At 42.4% G+C, this 24,163-nt stretch overlaps 1 protein-coding gene across 1 annotated transcript; it reads right to left on the reverse strand.

The window, feature by feature from the left end:
* Nucleotides 1-24,163, reverse strand: ANXA2 (annexin A2). The gene is made up of 13 exons (XM_040413731.1): nt 24,062-24,163; nt 17,877-17,935; nt 15,224-15,326; nt 11,127-11,221; nt 10,197-10,310; nt 8,274-8,364; nt 3,481-3,560; nt 2,784-2,843; nt 2,370-2,463; nt 1,911-2,006; nt 1,526-1,584; nt 632-754; nt 1-216 (listed from the first exon to the last, which is right to left on the reverse strand). The coding sequence occupies exons 2-13, from the start codon at nt 17,922-17,924 to the stop codon at nt 157-159; spliced, it is 1,023 nt and encodes a 340-aa protein (XP_040269665.1). The 5' UTR covers nt 17,925-17,935; nt 24,062-24,163; the 3' UTR covers nt 1-156.

Consider the following 24,163-nt stretch of genomic DNA (forward strand, 5'->3'; position numbering starts at 1 on the left):
TACAGAAAAAAAAAAATATATATTTAGACGAGTTGTATTGGTCATTACACTGGAAAGGAACAGGCGGCGAACTCAGCGATTACAGATCATTTGAAGCTCTGTGCAGACTTTTGAGTCAGGACAAGCAGTAAGGCAGGAGGGAGGACTTCTGAGAGCTCAGTCATCACCACCACATAGGTTTAGCAAGGCACGCTGATAGTCTCCTTTGGTGTCTTGCTGTAACATAAAAATTTTTAAAAAATCTGGTATTAATTACATGCATATACATTAATTAGTATAAATCCCTCTACGTATTGTAGTTCTTAAGTCTAAAAGGGGGGAGTCCAGAGAGATAGCCGTCAGCTAATGAAGATGTGGGCACCTTAAGAGGAGCCCAAAAGTCTCCCTCTTCCTGCCCAAGTCCTTCTCCTTCTATAGTAGTGTTAGATACAGGTCTTGCAGCCATAAATCCTTCAGATTCAGCCATGATCTGATTACTATCCATAGGAATAAACGTTTCTTTTGATGTTCCCATGAATGAATGAAATGTATACTTAAAAAGAAAGGTAATGGATATTTCTGGCCCTCCAACCTGAATGAGACAGGTCTACCAATTATTTACAGTAAACCAAAGATGTATCATCATACTTACACTAATAAAATAAGACAGAGATTTGCCATATTTCTTCTTGAACTCTGCTCTGATTTTCAGCATGTCCACTTCGCTGCGTGAAACCATATTCCGGATCAATATTTTATCCTTTGTTCCTTTGCCCTGAGATGAAATGTAAAAAAAAAAAAAAATTATTGGTAAATATTGGAAACCCCCCAAATGTATCACTGGCATCAAGTTTAACACCCTTCATCGCCGCCATTGGGAAAAAAACATTTATAGGTAAAAATAAAACACCCCCCAGAGTAGTGTGTAACTCAATAATAACAAAATTACACAGAACACTCAAGACACCAGGAAGCATTAGTTTAAATTCATGTTGACACAGTTTTGGGTTATTCCACCTTCCTCAGCAATCTACAACACTTATTGTTTGTTGGGATGGGTTCACCACACATTTTTGCCAACCATTTGATATATACATTGTAAAAAAAATATATATATAATAATAAATAAAAAAATCACAAATAGCATAGCACACCATGCTTTTCCATCCTGCAGAGTCTGATAAAAATTTATAAAAAAAAGTATGCATTATCGTATACTTTTTTTTTACAACGGTACTCTAAGGTGAATGGATGCCAATGTATGACATCCGTTAACGTATATTTTTTTTGCATTTGTTACACGGATGGGAAAAACGTGATGTGAGCCACCCTTACACTGACAAAAAGTGCAACATCATGTACTATGGAGCTGAGCGATCATAAAGTATGATTGACTTATATTAGATGTACTCCTAGTGCACTGTAATGAAATATGCTCTGCAATACAGCATTCAGCGTACACTTTAATGAAATTAATGGAAACTTTTACATATGTTAAGATCTTCAAAGTCTTTGATCTGTCATTAGAAAAAAAAAACTATTTTACCTTCATGGATTCGTAGAGCCGGTCAGCAAAATACTGTGGCTTGTTCTGAATACACTGCACTGAAATAGGAACATACCAAATAATATAATTACATTGTGCTGATCAAAGCAATGCTTTTACATAATTCTACACAATGATATATGTCAGGAAAGGGTAAAGATAGGCAATCAACAATGAAGGTAGATTTATTCTAGAAATGAAACCAGATTAACTGCACAATATTTACTGCAAAATATATGTTTTGTGCACAATATAAATAGTTGCATGTAATGAAGGTCCTGTATTCTAAATGAACATATATAGCAGATGTCATACATGGTTTCTATGGAGTGCATAAGGCATCCTAAGCAACAGCATATAGTGTAAACCATTATATAATACTCACCCAGATGCAGGAAGGCATTCTCCAAGTCTCCCTTCACTTCCTTCTTGATGCTCTCCTGCATGTCATATGGGCTGTAGCTCTTGTACCTTTCAAAGACTGAAACACAGAATGCAGAACATTTTTCAGGTCTTGTAATATTCTCTGCTATAGGCAGTTTTACAAATCAATTGTTCATGTTTCCAAGTCCGGGGTTGTAACTTAACCAGTTAGGCTGCGTTCACAATTCTGTTAAAGATGATCCAGCATAAATGCAGGCTGTTGGCCGGACAAAAAACACTGCATGCAGCGGTATTTATCCGGCCTTCACCTGGCATTTATGCTAGGAAGCAGCCGGATCCCGTTATAGTCAATAAGGATCTGGCCGTGATCTGTTGAATCCAGCGACTGTTCTTTGCTGGAACAGCTTGCCAGAAACATTCACCGGAGATGTAAATGCAGCTTTACATTAAACCCTCATACCTTTCTGTAGATGTGGAATGCTCCTCTCAGTCATGATTGTAATCCACTTGCTAACATCTGTTCCTTTCCTCTTTACTCCAGCCTCATACAGCTCCTATGGTACACGAAGTGCGGTATTAGCATCCATTATACTTGCATAAAAACTCTTTCAATCTTATTTCGGCCATTTTTACAAAAAATGTGGTAGGGAAATGAACTAGGTGAAAGCTCCCTATAGGCAGGAGAAGAAGTTGCTGAGAAAACAGATGGCAACTCTCAAACACTTGCTTTAGGTGTATAGGATATAACTGCTTCATAAACCCTCAGGTTGTGATGTAATACATTTGTGAATGTAGGCAGAATTTATAACAGTAACAAATCTAGGGTGATTGTTGTATGTAAAGGGCAACCTGTCGCACGGCCATATGTACTTACTCTAGCGTCCTGGTCAATCTTTTCATAATCTACTACAGAAGACTCCTCTTGTCTTTTTCCCTGCAGGCATAAACCGTAAAGATGAAGTGGACGAACAGTAAAGCAGCAGCTCTTACAGGAAGAGCATACAAAGTCTAATACAGAAGGAAATAATCAATACTGAATTGTGTGCTCCAATGTGAGCAAAAACATGATGAACTATTAACCTCATGAAACCAGCTTATTTTCTGAATGTAACATCTGCTTTTAGAAGGAAATCCTGAACAGATGTAGCAGTGCTGAAGTTATCACCAAAACATCAACAGCTCAAAAATCAAGTTCAACTAATGTCGTGGTTACATCATGCATTACTGAGGCTACTTTCACACTTGCGTTAGGAGCGGATCCGTCTGGTATCTGCACAGACGGATCCGCTCCTATAATGCAAACGCTTGCATCCGTTCAGAACGGATCCGTTTGCATAACCATGAAAAAAAAAAAAAAAAAAAAAAAGCGGAGCGGAGGCTGAACGCTGGCAGGCGGATGCATTCTCAGTGGATCCGCCTCCATTGAGAATGCATCAGGGCTGGACGGCTGCGTTCGGGACCGCTCGTGAGCTCCTTCAAACGGAGCTCACGAGCGGACACCTGAACGCAGGTGTGAAAGTAGCCTGACTTACATTTGTTTTCTTCTAAAATAATTTGTCCCATTTACTTACCTTAGCAAGAGCGACTATTAACTTTCTGAAGTCTCCTGATGTGTCTGACACGATGTCTTTTTCTAGATCTGTCTTGTATACTGAAGAAGAAATATACTGAGTAAGATACATTGGACACAAACTATCCAACGTGTACTCTCTACATCCATCACCATTCTCATGTATAAAGTACAGGCAACACAGATGGACTTATCTAAATCCGGGCATAAAAAGTAGATGGAAAGTGGCTGGAAGATTGAATACTTTACTTTTAAGGCATGTCCACATCTGCGTTGAAGGCTTCGTTCAGATCCCACTAAAAAGAGTGGGCAAAAAAAAGGTCCTGCATGCAGGAATGTTTTTCTGCTAAAAAGCGACACCTCGTTTAATTGACAGCCATGTGACTTCTATCTGTTACTATGGGAATCTTCATTACTGGTTATATCAGCATCTCAATAGCCAGCTTAAAGTACAGAGGAGAAAAAAACTAAAATGCGTTGGCAGTTTCCACAATGCTTTTTATAGAAACTTCTTCACTTCTATGCTTATACAGAAAGGTGAGCCTGGAAACTATAAGCCTGGAAGTTTAATATCTATTGTGTGAAAATGGCGTATCTCAATGAAAATAAGTATAGAATGCCGTATCAGCATTGGTTTATAAGGGATCGGTCCTGTTAAAAGTAATCTAATCAGTTTCTATGAGAAGGTAAGTCCTAGACTGGACCGAGTCATTGGATGACATGTCTTGATTTTTTCAAAGCATTTAATACTGGGCCACAGGTTGATACATAAAATGAGAATGCTTGGACTAGGGAAATGTGTGTATGTAGGTAACTAACAGGCTCAGTGAGATATTCATTAAATTATCTTGTAGAAGGCTTGCAAAGTAAAATATTTTTTGCAAGCCATACCAATTTGTGTAAAGTAATTAACACAGAAGAGGACAGTATACAGCTACAGATGGATCTGGATAGATTGGAGGCTTGGGCAGAGAAGTGGCAGATGAGGTTTAACACTGACAAATGTATAGTTATGCACATGGGAAGGAATAATGCAAGTCACCAGTACATACTAAATGGTAAAACACTGGGTAACACTGACATGGAAAAGGACCTATTGTTGTTTGTGGCCCTAGAAAAAATAGACAAACACTGGAGGGGTGGAAACCACATCGAGCGGATGTCAAGGGCAGAATCAAAACAAATTTACAATTTCGGAAGTTTGATGCCAGCGGGTTTAAATGCAGAACTGGAAATTTTTGGTTTCCTATAGAATGGGGGGTGTGCCCCTCATACAATTGGGGATCGCACTCCTGCCTTTTATCGGCGGTGTGATCCCCTCTTGGTGATGGGCCCACCTCCCCCCACATCATTTTTAATTTTACGCAACACATTGAATATAAAATATATGAGAAGATATTTTTACATTACAGTCGTTATTACCTTGTTTTTATTTATCTGTGTAAAAACCTGTACTTCCAAAAATTTTTTTATATAATATTTTATATTTTTAGATGTTGTATCGATTTTAGATTGCATTACTATTATGCTTTGGGGTTATAAGGACTAACTAAAAGGTTGCGGTTCGAATACAACTAAAAACGCATATGCGTTTTTTAAAACCGCAACAAAAACGCCTGAAAAACGCATGATGCGAATTGGAGATTCCAAACCAGATTTTGTGGTTTACATGTGATGGTATAAAAGGGGAGGACATTCTAACAGGGATATAGCTACTGAGGAAGAGGACGGAAGTCTTCGAAACGCGTTTAGCGTTATATCCCTGTTCACAGCAACATCTTGGATATCCAATAGATTTGGAATAATCTTCATAAGTGGAGCGCTCCATTTACTTATTTCATCAAAAGCACCAATCTTCAGGTGTATTGGAAGTAAGCTGCTTAGCTACCAAGTCTCACGATATCTCTGGGAAATCACATGTGACGCACTCACACCAGAGAGCGAGGACGCCAAGAGCAAGCGGCTGAACAAGCGTTCATATCGGACGGTCGTGGATGCGAAAGACATACCTATGGGGGTAAGCCTGATCACCCTGATATAGAGTTTATAACACATTGTTAAAGGCCGTACTACCAGTCGGTGAAGATACATAAGATTATCGAAGAGAGAATCATATACAGGGATATTCTTAACCAGCATTTGTAGGGATTGCAGAGGGCATTTCATCTGGGTCCTAGAGCCAAGTGTATTATACTGTGGACATTTCAATCTGCTACAAACGGACTTGGTTGCATTTAAAGAGACAGTATCCCCAATATGACCTTATAGGATACCCATTGCAACTGAGAGTATTGGACTATACCTATGTCACCTTATGCGTTTTTAGCTAATAATACCAAAGCATTTTATTATATTTTACTGTGTTTTATCTTTTTAGGGGGATTTTAAGATTATGTTGTTATAGATTATACAATCTTTTGCGACCACTCCACTGTGAGTGGTTAGGTGTCTAATAAATTACGGTTTGATGTGTACCACATAGCGAGTGCCAGTCGTCTTTCCATTCATTCAATTTGCATTTCCGGACTGCTTTGAGTGAGCAGTCCTTCGACTAGAGCACCCTTACCTACTGAGGACGGTGGTGAGCTATCCACTAATCTTTTTATATCAGCATCTCAATAGCCAGCTTAAAGTACAGAGGAGAAAAAAACTAAAATGCGTTGGCAGTTTCCACAATGCTTTTTATAGAAACTTCTTCACTTCTATGCTTATACAGAAAGGTGAGCCTGGAAACTATAAGCCTGGAAGTTTAATATCTATTGTGTGAAAATGGCGTATCTCAATGAAAATAAGTATAGAATGCCGTATCAGCATTGGTTTATAAGGGATCGGTCCTGTTAAAAGTAATCTAATCAGTTTCTATGAGAAGGTAAGTCCTAGACTGGACCGAGTCATTGGATGACATGTCTTGATTTTTTCAAAGCATTTAATACTGGGCCACAGGTTGATACATAAAATGAGAATGCTTGGACTAGGGAAATGTGTGTATGTAGGTAACTAACAGGCTCAGTGAGATATTCATTAAATTATCTTGTAGAAGGCTTGCAAAGTAAAATATTTTTTGCAAGCCATACCAATTTGTGTAAAGTAATTAACACAGAAGAGGACAGTATACAGCTACAGATGGATCTGGATAGATTGGAGGCTTGGGCAGAGAAGTGGCAGATGAGGTTTAACACTGACAAATGTATAGTTATGCACATGGGAAGGAATAATGCAAGTCACCAGTACATACTAAATGGTAAAACACTGGGTAACACTGACATGGAAAAGGACCTAGGAATTTTAGTGAACAGCAAACTAAGCTGTAGAAACCAGTGTCAGGCAGCTGCTGCCAAGGCCAATAAGGTAATGGGTTGCATCAAAAGGGGCATAGATGCCTGTGATGAGAACATAGTCCTACCACTTTATAAATCATTAGTCAGACCACACATGGAGTACTGTGCACAGTTCTGGGCTCCGGAGAACAAGGCAGACATAGAGCTGGAGAGGGTCCAGAGGAGGGCAACTAAAGTAATAACTGGAATGGGGCAACTACAGTACCCTGAAAGATTATCAAAATTAGAGTTATTCACTTTAGAAAAAAGACGACTGAGGGGAGATCTAATTACTATATATAAATATATCAGGGGTCAGTACAGAGATCTCTCCCATCATCTATTTATCCCCAGGACTGTGACGAGGGGACATCCTCTGCGTCTGAAGGAAAGAAGGCTTGTGCAGAAACATAGAAGAGGATTCTTTACGGTAAGAGCAATGAGACTATGGAACTCTCTGCCTGAGGAGGTGGTGATGGTGAGTACAATGAAGGAATTCAAGAGGGGCCTGGATGTATTTCTGGAGTGTAATAATATTACAGGCTATAGCTACTAGAGAGGGGTCGTTGATCCAGGGAGTTATCTGATTGCCTGATTGGAGTCGGGAAGGAACTGTTAGTCAAAATGAAAAATTTGTTTCTACCTGCCATCCTTTGGATGAACTTTGCAGGGTAATAGACTGAACTGCACGGACGTGCATATAGAAAGTATCAGTGATGGATTTTACATTTATTCATGTTTGTAGTGTTTGCAAGTGTCTTTGGCATTGTGCTGCTACTTATAGTCCTGGTTCGCTTCTACATTGCGGCCATGGTAGCGTGCACCTGAACCCCCTTTTTTTATATTGTTTGGAGGTGCTGATCCAATTTTGTTTTTTGCACCAGAAAGAACATCAGTACTCCTCTCCTTTAGAGAATAAGAGGTAATATCCAATTGCTCTATAAAGGAGAAAGTGGTTGTTTGCTAGTTATTCCTCCATAACATGCTGAACATTTCATATTATACAGACACGAAAGTGCCAGCAGTGTGTGCCTACACCATCAAACCACTAGGGGTTCCAATAACCAATAGTATGTGTTTTGCAGTCCGCAAATTGTGGATCCTTAAAAAAAAACGGATGACATCTGTATGCCATCCGTTTTTTTTTTTGCGGATCTATTGTAACAATCCCTAAAATGGACAAGAATAGGACATGTTCTATTTTTTTTGCTGGGCTACGGAACGGACATACTGATGCGGACAGCACACGGTGTGCTGTCTGCATTTTTGGCGGACCCATTGAAATGAATAGGTCCGCATCCTATCCGCAAAAAAACCCAAAACAGAACAGACAGAAACAAACAACGTTCGTGTGCATGTAGCCTAAAGCAGCACTGTGGAGAGTGGGCTGACAGAATATAGCTTATGTGAGGTGTGAATATGTTCTACGTCTGCTTGGGAAGTAAACAAATTGGATACTGATTTCAAAAGTACTTACATTCTCTGTATGCTGCTTGGATTGCATGTAGTTCTTGGTTATCCCGAGAGCAAATAATTTCATTAAGAGAGTCTTCATCTGTTCCAAGGCCCTGCAAAGAGTATTAGGCCTTTTAGCCAAGTGCAGAATATCTCCACAAGAATCATCAAGCTTAACATGCAATATCCACAATGTGTGCTTGTATTACTTTGTGCCTTATTGTCAACCATCCCTTTTCTGGAACATTGGAGTACAAACAACACTGCCCTCTTAAAATTAAAGGGGTTTCTCGTTTCAGATTGTCCTTTTTTTTACCTCTGTAGCCAATTATGTATGTAGACCCAATGGTAAAGTATGCAGCACAGATACAGCCAAAAATTTCCGAGATTTTCATTCCAGCTTGCATATAGCAGTTTTATGTTTCCTGGCCCTCATCAGTGTAAAATGGAAAATATGTGCGTATTTAAGAGATTACATTTTTTTTTCCATGGCTCTACCCATCATCCATAATGAACAAAAAAAAAAAATCGAAGCTGTGCGATTTATAATGCTGAGAACATGCAAAGAAGGAAATATTGTACCGTAAGTCTTTGTAAGTGCGTAGCGAGGGGAGACTGAGGGTTGAGGGCGCGCGCAGGCAGTTCGTTTAAATGGTGAAGCAGGGTACCGTCCACTGCCTGCTTCACAGTTCAGCTGAGGTGCGCCGCTCCCCAGCAGGCCACACAACGTGATGCTGGGCTGTGTGGGAGGAGCGTTGCAGGCCCTGGAATAAGCTTCCTCCGACACAGCCCAGCAGCGCGATGTGTGTGCGAGACCAGGTTGTGCTGCTGCTGGGGAAAGCTGGTCATCAGGGAAACAGGTGAGTATTCAGTCTTTTTTTTTTTAACTATATTAATGCAGCTGGAGGGAGCACTACTGAAAGGGGTAACATTTTGCCAGTGCTGGGGGTGCACAGTATGGGCATTGCTACTGTGGAGGTACAGTGTGGGCATTAGTACTGTGTAGTAGCACTAAGGGGAAAGCAATGCCCTAGATTATTCTGTTATACCATTGGGATGTCTTACAGGGAAAGCACAGCACCCCCTACTAAGGATTTACCAGGGACAGTTACTCTCCCCTATTTATCTGGGTGGTTTTTTTTTGCTCTATCACCACAGTGACCTTGTTCTGGATCCAGCAGACATCACGCTGACATGCAAGCAAAACTCTGGATACGGTAAGACTAGTTGGATCTTTTATTTATCACAAGGTGTATTGGTACCGCCATGTACCCCATGATTTTATCAGGTAAGATATTGGGAGTCATTTACAATGATCTTTGTTTCCCCTCTACACTGCTGGCGGTTTACTATAAATTAATTAGGTGCACCTCCAGCAGTATGTGCGCCTGCAATAAAAAGTACTCGGGCCCCTGGAGCTGTTTTTACTCCTCTATTACACCTGTTTTCAGGCGTAAAAGATAATTAATGCTTTGGGGCTGGAGTCCAAGCCCCTGTGACACCCTCACCACTCCTAAATAGTTGCAAAAAAGGGAGCTACTTCTAAAACAGGCATAAAAATATTTGGAAGGATATTAGTAAAAGTTATGTTTTAAGCTATTTACCCATTAGGTGGCGTTAGAGACGTGGCTTAGTATAAAAAAAAAATAATAATAAATGCTGTGGCACTGAATTTGTCCCTCTTTATGATCTAATAAATTTGGGTGTCAAGTCCAGGGGGGGTGGGGAATGCATGCTGAATCCTTTCCTCACCTACTGAGGGTAAAAGCAGTCCTTCCCCTTCCCTTGTAGATTGTAAGTTCTCATGTTTATTGTATTTGTTATAATATGTATGTGTAACCTCTCATGTACAGCGCCATGGAATTAATGGCGCTTTTAAATAAATAATAGTAATAATCCAGCGCTAGACAGAAAATGTCCACAAGCTCTAATTCCTCTAACTTGCCTTCATTGAAGATTTCAGTTCTGAAGCATCATACTGAGGTGGTGTCTTCATCAGTCCAAGCATCAAAGTCTCGAGATTACCAGAAAGTGCGCCTTTCAAAGCTGATGGGAGATCCTACAGATAAAGAAAAAGGTATACATTACTTCTGGCAAATTAAATGCCCATGTTCCTCACTATGTCACTATAACAAAGGGTCAAAACGTTAATGAAACTAAACTGGTATTTCTGTAATAACTAGTCAGAAAGCCTGCCTATAGCATGGATAACCTGATATACTTGTTACACTGCTGTAATACTAACATTTCCTCGAGCCATGAATGAATAAGCACAAGGCTTACCCTGAGCAGTCTCAGCCTCACATGAAATAGCCCAGTACACCAGTGTCTGAAGAGTCATCTCTGACATTATAGTGAAAGAGACCACCTAAAGAACTCTCCTTAGGCTACTTTCACACTCGCGTTTTGTGCGGATCCGTCATGGATCTGCACAAATGCATCCGTTCAGATACTACAACCGCATGCATCCGTTAAACACCATTGAAAGTCAATGGAGGACGGATCCGTTGTGGCAGATTGTGTCATAGAAACGGATCCGTCCCCATTGACTTACATTGTGTGCCAGGACGAATCCGTTTGGCTCCGTTTCGTCAGGCGGACAACAAAACGCTGTCCACATCCAAAGCGCAATGGAGGCGGAACGGAGGCAAACTGATGCATTCTGAGCGGATCCTTATCCATTCAGAATGCATTAAGGGCAAAACTGATCCGTTTTGGACCGCTTGTGGGAGCCCTGAACGGATCTCACAAACGGAAAGCCAAAACGTCAGTGTGAAAGTAGCCTTAGAGACTGATGGAGCAAAGATTATATTCTTCAGACAGAGCAACAGGATCTGGCCATTAATATAATTTACAATTTTTTTTGGACAATTACCTTCTTGGTTCTCCTCTGATAGGCAAATGCTATGTCTTGCCTTTGGTCATTGCTGCGGTTTGTTAAAATGTTGATGATTGTAAGTTCATCGACACCTGAAATAGATGGAATGCTTTAGGAATGACAGAAATGTATGTATAGAGTTAAAGAAAAGAGGATCTCAGCTCTCCTGACACGTCTAGTCTAGTAACAATTCTGGGGAATCTTTTCTTATTTCTTCTGTTATTCCTTCCGGAAACATATGAAAAATTGACAATTGGGTGTTATCATTCGGAGGCGTGTGCCTACAACACCTTAACATAATACTTATTGGTTACAGAAAACACAGTAAAAAATGACTATTTTGTAAAAACAAAAAGTGTTTTATTGTGAAAGTAGTAAAATATAACTATATAAATCTGACATATTCGTAATCGCACTGACCCGCAGAATAAAGTTATCATGTACCACAGTGAACACTGTAAAAATAAATCCCCCCCCAAAATGTTGAAATTGCTTTTTTTATCCCCCCCCACCCCAAATGTATGAAAGTGATTTAATACATTACATGTACCCCATAATGGAAGAGAAAAATATAAAAGGTTATGACCGTTGGCTCACAGATGGTGAAAAAAATGTTACTGGCAGGGTACTGGCATAGCAATTGTGTGGTCTGCCTCCATGGTAGGTATGCCACTGGTTATTGGTCTTCAAAGAGGGTTTCTGGTAAAAAAAGATTTTTTAACAAGCATGTGACATGATATGACCATGTCCATAGGCAGCCAGATATAAACAGTGCTGGGACAGGAAGATGAGAGCGCGGGGACAGTGCAGAGGACCGCAGTGGTGTGGAGCTGGTAAGTATGAATCTTCTGTCTCAGGAGCCATGCTGCATGAACTTGTTTAAAAAAAAAAACATTTTTACTGGAAAACCCCTTAAAAATCAGTTACACCATTAAAGTGTTAAAATGCACTTAAGGCACCCAAGTTGAACAGTTACTGTATTTATTTGAGGCCAAAAATAAATAAAATTAAAAATCTAATTAAAAAAAATGCCATTTTCACAATTTGTCCAATTTTAGCGTGGCTGTTAGGGTGTAATATGAATGAAAGAAGAAGATAATACCCACATTGCTACTCACAATAATATATTCACCAAGTATAAAACGTGAGTACAGAGTGTCTTCATAAGTACACCTCTGCTAGGTAGGTGACAGGTTATACTCATCTACACCCTCCTCGTTACTCCCTACTTCTCCCTTTGCTTTTAAAGTAAACATTTGGGAATATATTTCTACCTTTCAGACTGTGCCATTAAACGTTTAAGGCTACATTTACACGAACGTATTTTGTTTCCGTGTCCATTCTGTTTTTAGTTTTTTTTTTTCGGAAAGGATGCAGACCCATTCATTTCAATGGGTTCGCAAAAAATGCGGACATCACACCGTGTGCTATCCGCATCCGTATGTCCGTTCTGTAGCCCCGCAAAAAAAAAAAATAGAACATGTCCTATTCTTGTCCGTTTTGCGAACAAGGATAGGCATTGTTACAATGGATCTGCAAAAAAAAACGGATGACGTTCCATATGACAGCCCTTTTTTACGGACCACAAAACACATACAGTCGTGTGAATGTAGCCTAAGATACATATGGGCACAGTATATTTGTACTAGCCATTATCTCATCTGAAAATAGACCGGCCATTACTGGAAGTGAAGTATAATGCATTTTATTTATAGCCAGAATGAGTGTATGTGAATTATGCATAACCAGTGCACTCTGCGCTCACATGTCCCTGAACAAAGCAAATAAACACAATTAGCCAAAGGCAAAAGGATTATTGACTGCAGCAGATACAGGAACCGCTTCTAATCGGTTTAACTGTGTAGTCATAAAAGCCAGCCAAGGAAAATTAAGCCTACAAGGAGGGAGGGGGGAGAGAAGTATTTCCCAGCTCCCCAATTCAGGAATGTTACACTATGAAAAAAATAGTAAAAGTGAAAAGCACTGCCAAGAGGAAATCTGTCCGGCTTCCTCGTTCCTCAGGTTGTTTCTGGCTCAGGTACAAGATTTGGGTGTAATAAATGAGGACAATTGGTTTGGGGTATGGATCTCCTGTAGCTTTTATCTATTGTACTTACAGGGCGCACCTGGTATCCACAGGAAGGGGGAAGCAATGTGCTGGAGTGATAATAAACCACGCACTCTGGGAATGAAGGAAAGTCTGCAAATCTGTCAGTGACAATGAAGAATAGAGGCCTGTGCCACGCTGGAGATCATGACAATCTATAGAAGACAACATATGCTAAAGAGCTTTATCAAGGGAGGAAAGAAACAAGTCAGGAGGAGAGAGGGCCTTGCCTACAAGAGCTTACAATCTAAGGGCAGAACACATTATGAGGATGCTATACTATTGTTGTTGCTTGCAATATTGGGCACATCTTCAAAGTTCATACACCAGTTTTCTGGCATACATAAGTCACAAGTCTATGTGCAGATACCATTTTGGGCAAAAAAAATTGCGGGTGAGGACCCATTCACTTGAACGGGTCCGCAATAATTTTTCCGTTACGCAAAGAAATAGAAAATATCTTATTTTTTTGCGGCGCGGACCGAACTCCCAAGAAAGCACTCTGTACTCCTTCTGCAGGCTTCTGTTCTGTGTCTCAACACCACACCGTATCTTCTGGACCCATTCAAGTGAATGGGTCTGCATCCCTGATACAGTGCGCACACGGCTGGGGCCTGTATATTGTGGACCCATTGTTTGCGGGCCGCAATACGGGCACGACCGACACACAGTCGTGTGCATGAGCCCTAAGTGTGTATACAGAGATAGCAGTCATTTATAGCTGTACACGGAGGTGGTCTTAAGTTCAGAAAAATCAGAGATGTAAATGTATAATTTACAAGTTTTACTGAATCTTTTCCACAAAATCAATCTGCTCAGCTCATCCTGCACATTGCACTGACAGGTCCTCTTTAAGGCCTCATACACACGACCGTTGTTGTGTTCCATGTCCGTTGTTCCGTTTTCCGTGATTTTCTGCGGACCCATTGACTTTTAATGGGTCCGTTGAAAACTCAGCTAATGCACCGTTTGTCATCCGCGTCCGTGATCCGTGGTTCCAGTCCTTCAAAAAAATAGGACCTGTCCTATTTTTTTTCACAGAAAACGGTTCGCGGACCCATTCAAGTCAATGGGACCGTGAAAAAAAACGCAGAGGCACACAACATTGTCATCCGCGTCTGTTTTTTTCCTATCATTTGCATGGCAAACTTGACTTAGATTTTTTTTTACTTTCCTTCATGTCTGGTGATCCTCCAAAAATAAAGGAAGACACACGGAAACGGATCACGGAACAACGGAACCCCATTTTGCGGAACGGAACACAACAACGGTCGTGTGCATGAGGCCTAAGTATAACAATACTATTAAGGCCTCATGCACACGACAGTGTTTTTTCACTGTCAGTGATTTGGCTTCAGTGGTCAGTGTCCGATTTTGCTTCAGTGCACATAGCCTTAAGCTGCAAGATGTTAGCAATCATCTGCCAAAAATAAATAAATAAAAATCGGTAGGTGTAATACAAGCTTTGGTTTGAGTTCAATACACAGTCTAAATGACTCTTTTCAAGTTTTAAAAGTCTAGTGCACCCTTGCCTATAATTCATGGTCAAATTATAACCCCCACAGGGTCATTACAATGACGTTAACTCTTTAGCCAGTTTTCCTTATATTTCTAGAATTCTCAATCTCCTTGAAGAGGACCTACGGCACCCCCTGACATGTCTGGTAATTACTTCATTCCCCATTAAATAACATTTCTGGAAAACCTTGCTCCTCCTCTACTCAATCATTCGCCTTGTCAAAGAGGTGTTTCCCTACAGTCTACCATTGCCAGGACTGATTGCATAATGTGCGAGAGTGTCTTCCCCACAGTGCTATATGTAAAACCTAGAGTGTGGGCTATGGTTGTCCTCCTCCTGCAATGCTGACCAGGCACGATCCGCCTAATGGAAAAGGCTAAGAGTAGATGGATACTTTTTACTCGATTTCTATCACATCTTTATTCTTGTTGTTTCTCTAGGTAAAGTTTTCCTTAAAAAGGTACCAACCTTTTGTCTTAATGGCAGTTTCAAGAGCTGCGGCATCTTTCTCTGCATCAAAGTTCGTGGAAGGCCTCACAGTACCACATAATGGTTGACTGGAACTGGACTGCTGTAATAGATGAAGTGGAATTAGAAGTAGAGTTGGGGTCCATTCACACGTCTGTATGTGTTTTGCAAACCGCGGATCCGCAAAACACGGACACCGGCAATGTGCGTTCCGCATTTTGTGGACCACACATCGCCGGTACTCTCATAGAAAATGCCTTTTCTTGTCCGCAATAGGACATGTTCTATTTTTTGGCGGAACGGAAGTGCGAAATGAATGGGTCCGCACCCGTTCTGCAAGCGGACCCATTTTGCGGACGTGTGAATGGACCCTTAGTACGTTTGCAGATATCATTAGAATATATTAATGTATATTATGCTATAATATATATATATATATATACTAGCAGAAGGACCTGGCTTCACACGGGTATATTTCATTTAATGTTTGTGTGTGTCGTTAAAAGATAGACAGTATCCACTATAACAGTGACACCTACAGTACCCCACCCCTTTAACAGTGACCTCCACAGCCTTCCCCCTTAACAGTAACATCCACAGTGCCCTCCCCTTTAACAGTGACCTCCACAGCGGCCGTCCCTTTATTAATGACCTCCACAGTACCCTGTCTCGTTAACAGTGATTTGCACAATAACCCGCCCCCTTAACCAGGGCCGGCGTCAGCACCCGGCATACCCGGGCAATACAGATGGAAGCACCCATTGCTGGAGCACAGGGAGCTGCGGTCATTTCATTCACTAACCGCAGCTCCAGGGGTGTAGCTATTGTGGAAACCACTGCTTCAGGCCCTGAGGGCAGAAGGGGCCTGGGAGCAGTAGCAGGGCCGCAGAGTCAGACTGGAGCAAGGAGCATCAACAACATGCAGGGGCCGGCTGCTTCTGTTCCTCTTACAAGCTCCTGTGCTGCAGAGCTTCAGACACGCCCCCTCTTCACTCCAGCAGAGCAGGACATCTTGCCTGAGAAGCTTCAGACACAGGATGTGCTGCCTGAGGAGAGAGACCGCAGGGCTGGAGCAGCAGTGTGAAGACAGTCTGTGAGTGAGTCTGCATTGTGACTTTCTCTTCTCTGTGGGACAGGAGGGGTGGGAGGATGTCAGGGAACTCTTCAAGCTGCTGCTGGATACTGTAGACCAGCAGCTTCTTGCTACTTAGTTGTTTTACTGCCTCATTAAGCAGTTTGCCTCCATGACACCTGGCCCCCCCCCTCCATATGCTGTCCTATCTCATCCTCATGGAGCCCCTTCTGTCTTTCTTCCCTCACGTATCCAGAGCTCCTGCTCCACCCTCCTATCGCTGCCCTGCACAGACCTCCTGCCACTACTTCTTGTATGAATCCCCCTCAGAGCCCCTTCCACCTACTTGCTGTGAGCACCCCTCCTGTCCATCCAGGGCCCCGGTCACCTGTCTCACTCCTCTGCCTCTCATTATGGTGGCGTCTAAACCGCATGCACCATAAGGACCTTCTAACGTCACAGGGTCATGTGACTGTGCCCCCTTATACCCTGCATTGTGCCCTCTTACCATACCCTGTACAGTACCCCTCGTCATCCTATGTACTCTGCCGTCTTATACCCTGTTATCCGATTACTGTATGGAAGTATCCAGTCACTGTATGGTGGTGTTATCCAATAACTGTATGGCAATAACTGTATCCCCTTCCCTGCCCACACCACCTTTTTTTAGACCTGGCATAAGTGGGGAAAAGTTGCAGATTGCGGCGAAAAAGGACCTTTGCGCCACAATCTTTGTCAGAAATACGCCTAATATAGACGTATTTCTGTTTAATAAATGACCCCCTAATTGAAATATTATTACAGGGTAGGGCTAATATCTTTATAGTATTTAGATTCTAGTAAAATATACTGTGATGTGAAGCCACTGGGGGGAAGGGGGGGTTTCGTACAAAAATTTGCTGTGGGGCCCAGTCAGTTCTAGCTAGTGAGGGCCTCTTACACAATATAATGACCCCAGTGCCCCCTCCATACAGTAAAACCCCCAGTGTGGGGGCCACTGTGTGCTGTGTGGGGGGCCACTGGGGGGGTCATTATACTGTGTGTGTGTGGGGGGGGGGCACTGGGGGTTATTATACTGTGGTGTGACCTCTACAGCACCCCGCCCCTTAACACTGACCTCCATAGCGGACCGTCCCCTTAACTATGACCTCCTCCGTTCCCTGCACCCTTAACAGCGACCCCCACTTCTTTAAAAGTGACCTCCACAGCATACCACCCCGCACCGTGCAAAGGCATTTTCAGGAGTTTCGCTGACTAAATGGGCTCTTAATGGGGCTGCCAGGAAGTCCGGTGACGTCACCGGCACTGATGGGCGGGCTTTAGCGCTGCCGTAGCCAGTGGCTGCCTGGGTGAAAATATGGGTATGTCCGGGTTCATAGCTGAACCCGGACAACCCCTTTAATAATAGCACAATAACTTTGTTATTTGCTATAAAGTTTATATAAAATAATGACATATTATTGAGGATACCTAAGGTTTTTTCTTTCTACTTTGGGCATAAAGCTGTGAATTTTTATTAAAGGGAAATTAAGTGTTTGATGTAAGTTCACAACCCAGCCAATTACATATGACTTTACTTACATTTCCTTCCAATTTTAGCTTGCCGAGAATCTCATGGATACAAGCCATCGCGAATGACTCTGAAACACAGAAAAAAAAGCCAAATAAAGAAAGGGAAAGGTAGACTAAAACCACAAACCATGAAGTACATTAAATAACTAAACTAATCTCAGCTACATCTGAAACTCATTGACCTGTAACGGTTATGTATAGATATCATCCATACTTGGCAGCGCATGTTTCCTCATCCATGCCTATGTAGCCCGCAAATGTAAAATCCAGCATTATTGTCATAGTAATTTGATTTATTGTCTGATGTTTTACCAGTTTTTCAGTTAATCTTGCTTCCTGGAAACCATCATAATGTAGGCTAATGTATGAATAGTTAAAGAAGCTGTCCAGGATTAGAACATGGCTGCTTTCTTGCAAAAACAGCGCCACCCCTGTCTACAGGTTGTGTGTGGTATTGCAGCTCGGTCTTTATTGACTCCAATGAAGCCCAGCTACAATACCAGAGACAACCTATGGACAGGGGTGGTGCTATTTTAAAAAGAAAGGAACCATGTTTTCTAATCCCGGACAACCCCTTTAAATACCTTCATCAAGTACTGATCAGCTGAGCTGTATGCCGCAACACAAGCACATCCCAATCACAGCACTACAACATTATACACTGAAAAAACTAACAGACCTGGCAACAGTGGCTTGCTGATGGTTTCCTTTCCACAACTGGGGATTTTTCTACATTACAAAAAGGACCGAAGTAGGCAAAAAGACAAATTTCTACATTTTCTAACACTAGAGCCAAAGGTTAAGCTTCACTTAAACATTGCTTCATGATTTACTTCTTGAGTGATTAATATTCCCCAGTTAAAGCCTGTGAGACACAAGAATGAATTATTCCCTTAGAACAGACCATGTATTCCTACAAGACGCATGACTTATGCATGCATGTTTTTGAAGTATCCATTATTTTACACGGAAAAAAAAAATCCTCTGAACCCGGCCTTAGCGAAAAGTGGTTGTGGCTCAGCAGGAAAGGGGTATGTCTTAGGACTCTTTCAGGAGGCCGATAAACTTGTTAAATGGCCATAAGTTATGATAAATCTGATGGCTCCGCCCATACCGCGCCCCTTTTCCGAAAGTGGTGAGACGATGTGATGTAAAAACACTAATTGTGTAAAAAAAATTGTACAAATGGTGTTCAATAAAATACTTTTTTAAAACCAATTTTCTGAATGATAAATGTCCCCTCAATGTGCACCAGAATTGCGCCAGAATTAAGTATGCCAACTAAAATTCCTAAGACCTTTTCCATGTCAGTGTTACCCAGCGTTTTACTATGTAGTATGTACGGGTGACTTTGTTTTTTCCATTCCCATGTGCATAACCTTACACCTAGGGCTCATGCATTTTTTGTGGATCGGTGAGAAGCCATCCATTTCAATGATGCTGCAATAAATGCAGACACTGTGCGCATCCGTATGTCCGTGCCGCAGTCCGGCAAAAATAAAAATAGAACATATCTTATACTTGTCCATTTTGTGAATGCGCCAGGGGGATCTTTAGGCTAAGGGCTTATGCACACCAATGTATTTTCTTTCCATTCCGTTTTTTACAGGTCCGTATTCACTTCATCGGGTTTTGAAAAAAACGGAAATTACTCTGTGTGCATTCTGTGTCCCTATGTGCGCAGATCTGTTCTGCAAAAAAGATAGAACGTGTCCTATTCTTGTCAAGGTCAATGGATCTGAAAAAAAAAAAAAAAAAAAAGCGGATGCAATATGGATGTCATCCGTTTTTTTTTGTGGACTGCAAAATACATACGGTCATGTGCATGAGCCCTAAATCTTCGTATCAGTAAATCAGCTCCATTATTTTATTAGCAGCTGGGACAGCTTTAAAATAGGAATATGGCATGGGGATTGTGAGTCTGCCTGGACATAGTGGAGGATATCATCATCGACTAGTCAGGATTAGGGGGGGGTACTATCTCTCCTTGGGGAGGGCGCGCCTTAATTGGCGTGAGTAGACTTATAGGCCATACATGCTCCTCTGGAATTCGACTGGTCAGACCTGGTAGATGTGATATCTGTCATGTAGCATACTACATGTGATCAGCCCCGATCCTGTTTCAGGATACATTCCAGATACATCTGCCCGGCATTTACCCTCACACATGGACGCGATGGGCTGCCTTCAGCTTGGGTTTCTAACCCAAATGTTGAAATAAGATAAAATATTCCTGCCGCTTTCAGTAAAAACAGATGTTTTATACAAGGAGATTCATTAGCATTAAGCTGTGGGATGATATTTGGCAGGAATGTTACAAACCCCTGGCAATGGGACTCCACCCTTCCTCTGGGAAAACCTGGATCCACCAGCAGAAGACAACACTGCAGTAACACCGTTCTCAGTGCATGTTCCTGACAGGGTTAATGTTTGTGAATGGCGCAGGGTGTGGTCCAGGAGTCTCACTACATACAAGTACACTCTTCAATTCAAAAATGCGGCGGCGAGGGGGGGAGATTTATCAAAACTGGTGTAAAGGAAAACTGGCTTAGTTGTCCCTAGCAACCAATCAGATTCCACCTTTCATTTTTTATAGCTCCTATGGAAAATGAAAGGTGGCATCTGACTGGTTGCTATGGGCAACTCCTTTATATCAGCTCCCCCATGCCGTATGGAGGCCCATTACCCTCAGCCTTGTATATCTACCTTTCCTAAAATCACTTTTTGCTAATACAATCTAGTGTATATCGCCGACGTGTGCTATCCACATTTTCTGCACACGTACCCATTGATTTTAATGTGTTTGTTCCCAGTATTGGGTCAGTGAAAAAAAATCACGGAGACATGCACTACTTTGGTATGGCATGGCATCCGTGTTTAGTCCGTTTTTCATTTGCTACTGGTAGGAAATGCTCTGGAAATTAGTTTTCAGCTGAATTTTCAGCGTAAAATATGGATCACACACGGATCAAACACGGATTTTTCATGGATAAGACATAGACGTGAGAACAAGGCCTGATTGCTCTCTGATATGATCAATTTAAGGCAACTTTCACATTGTTTGCCATATGCAGCACACATGTCAAACCAGACGTGCCATGAGGGCATCCTTTTGACCTCGGTCGGGCTGGCATACCTTTTTTGCTGTATAGAATAAAGCAGTCTTCTGCAATATTAAATACAGAGGCAGCCAGTAAAAAATTAAAATTGTGCCAAGAAATATGTACCGTAGTAGTTTTTTTTTTTTTTTTTGCTTCTTACAGTCTATGGGCCACGGATGAGGCTGTATGCAAATGCTGCAAAATACAGTGTGAAAAGACCCGCAAACTGGCTATTCATTTTAGGGCTTATTCACACGTCCATGTTCATTTTGCAAGTGCAAAAGGTTCAAATAGACCTAACTTCAGGACACATGACTTTTTTTTTTTTTGGACCACGCTTTGCAATTGTATTCTCTAATCTAGACAATGCATCAGCAAAAAAAAAAACAAACAAAAACAAAACAGACCAAACATGAATGGCATCCATCTTCTGTCCGTGGTTTTCATGGACGCACTGAATAGAGTGGGCACATTTTGTCCGCAAAATGGACCGAAGTAGTGCACGCCCCCCAGAGAACCATGGACAACTGAATACACATACAGAATTGAGTGGATCACTGATGTGTAAGTTCTCACATAGGTGTATGCCAAAGGCCTGTTTGGCTGACGACTATTCCTCCTGACCCCTTCCTCCCATGCACACGTGCATGTTTGGGCCAGCATGCATGCTTTCTCAATAGGAAGAGGGGAGTATGCGACTACCAGACACAAATGGATTGTGCATGTAGAAATCCACATTTGCCGTTGGAAGAGTATGGAGGCCCACATACACATTAGATGGTCCGCTGTGCAATTGGTGGGTTTTCCGGGAGTACAATACCCTCAGGGTAGGTCATCAATATCTGATCGGTGGGGTCCAACTCCCAAGCTGCTTGAGGAGACACTCTAGTTAGCACTGCGGCCTCCTCACAGCTTACTAAGCGCAGTGCCAACCATTGTATAGTGGCTGTACTTGGTATTGCAGCCCAAACCCAATCACTTAAATGGGACTGCGCCTAGGTCATGTGACCGATGATGAACGTGACTGGCCTAGCAAGAGGCGGTGAGACAGCTGATTTGGCCAGTATGCCGGGATTCGGTCCCTAATGAATCATAAATGAATGACAGGTCTTCAATATAGTCCTCCTGGAAAACCCCTTTAAGGTTGGGGACAACTGTAATCATCTTCAACGGGATAATGGCCGTTAAGTACATGTGTGAATTCTAGACTGTCTTTTGCGCTTTTATATGTTCCTTCTACATTCCTAAAATATATAACGACATCTCTAGGTCATAAGACGTCTCCATGAGATATTTAGGCGTCTCATGGCAGTGCAGCGTCCAAAGCGTCTCTCACCAGCCTCAGTAATGCTGAGTTATTTGGCTTTTGGTAAAATCCTCCCACTCAAGAGAAGTCAGAGCCTGCACCAGGCGCTGTGCCAGTTTTTACTCCACCCAAATCATAAATCACTCCGCCACACCTATCCTAATCCACCGTCTTCCCTCTGCTGGCTACAAGGTTCCAACAAAGGATCACAAGACCTAACAAATAAATATGGGAATATATGGAGATCTGGAGGCAGATGTTTCCTATAGATATGAGACCATGCAGAATGAAGGACCCTCTGTGCGAGGTGATCGCATGGATTTGGAGCCTACAGTAATGTAGTGTGGAGCTTTTTACATGCAGGAGAATGAGAAGAGACACTTCAGGGATCATACACCAAGACAAACTGATAGAAACGAGTGCTGTACTTCTAGATAAGTCTACATTCAGGAGACACCTCTGTCCCACCTGTTTATGGACCACTCCATATTGACCATGGTGATCTTTAGAGATGAGTGAATTCCAGGGTCTAAAATTCGTTCACGCTTCATTTGGTGGTAAAAGCAGAATTGCGTTATGGATTCCGTTACCACGGACCATAACGCAATTCTATGATGGAATGCCTTTAGAGGCATTCCGTTATTCATTCCGTCATAATAGTCCTCTCCTGCATAACGGAAACGGGACGGATCCGTTTTGCAGCCCATAGACTTCTATTATGACGGAATGCTTCTAAAGGCATTCCGTCATAGAATTGCGTTATGGTCCGTGGTAACGGAATTCATAACGCAAATCACCTTTTACCAGTAAACAGAGCGTGAAAGAATTTCATAACCTAAAATTCGCCCCTCTCTAGTCTTCTTGATCTAGGGCAAAGACTTGACTTAATTCGCTACCCTAGGAAGAATGGCACCCTCCCTGGTACTGAAATCCAAACTACGCCCACCACTGCCGGGATAGCTCCTGATAAAAGGTCTCCAGGAGTCCAGGAACCAGCGCCTCATTATACACTGCTGACAGTGGAGTCCTGTACAAAGTACACAGCAAGGGCAGAAAGCGTTCACAACAGGGCACCTCAGACAGGCGGTTAAAATGTATGTAAAAGTTCCAGCTATTGGGACTGTCTAATAACCACAGGATACAAGCAGACATGAATGAATGAGCACAGCCTGGGTGGGGACAGAGCCTAATGACTGTAAGCATTAGCTGATTCATAGGCGGTCACCCTGCCCCCACTACTCTTCTGGGTGCCATCCCGGATACATGTGAATCCCAAATATGAAGAGCAAACAGCATAGAGCAGGCAGGACTAGGCGTCCACCTATGTACAGCATGCAGGACTAGGGGTCCTATCCGCCATCCCCCCAAAGCTGTAACTCCAGCCATGCTAAGACAGTGATCTCATAGGAGCGGTGACATAACGTCCAAATATTACAGAGCAGGGGCTGCTGGGACTTGTAGTGTCTCCACAGGTACAGCTGTAGGCATGCTGTGCAGCTATGAATATTACAGAGGAGGGGCTGCTGGGACTTGTAGTGTCTCCACAGGTACAGCTCTAGGCATGCTGTGCAGCTATGAATATTACAGAGCAGGGGCTGCTGGGACTTGTAGTGTCTCCACAGGTACAGCTGTAGGCATGCTGTGCAGCTATGAATATTACAGAGCAGGGGCTGCTGGGACTTGTAGTGTCTCCACAGGTACAGCTGTAGGCATGCTGTGCCGCTATGGTTGTGGATGTAGTACTATCCCCCCCAGCATGTCGTGGAGAACAGAGCGCAGGGCATTACCTGAGGAGGCAGGAGCGGCCGCTGTCCGGGATGGAGGAGCAGAGAGTGAGCTCCGTGCTCCCCGGGCGTGGCATTTATCGGGCGGCCACGTAGAAGTCTGCC

Source organism: Bufo bufo, chromosome 1, assembly GCF_905171765.1.
Source record: "Bufo bufo chromosome 1, aBufBuf1.1, whole genome shotgun sequence".
Lineage (NCBI taxonomy): Eukaryota > Metazoa > Chordata > Amphibia > Anura > Bufonidae > Bufo > Bufo bufo.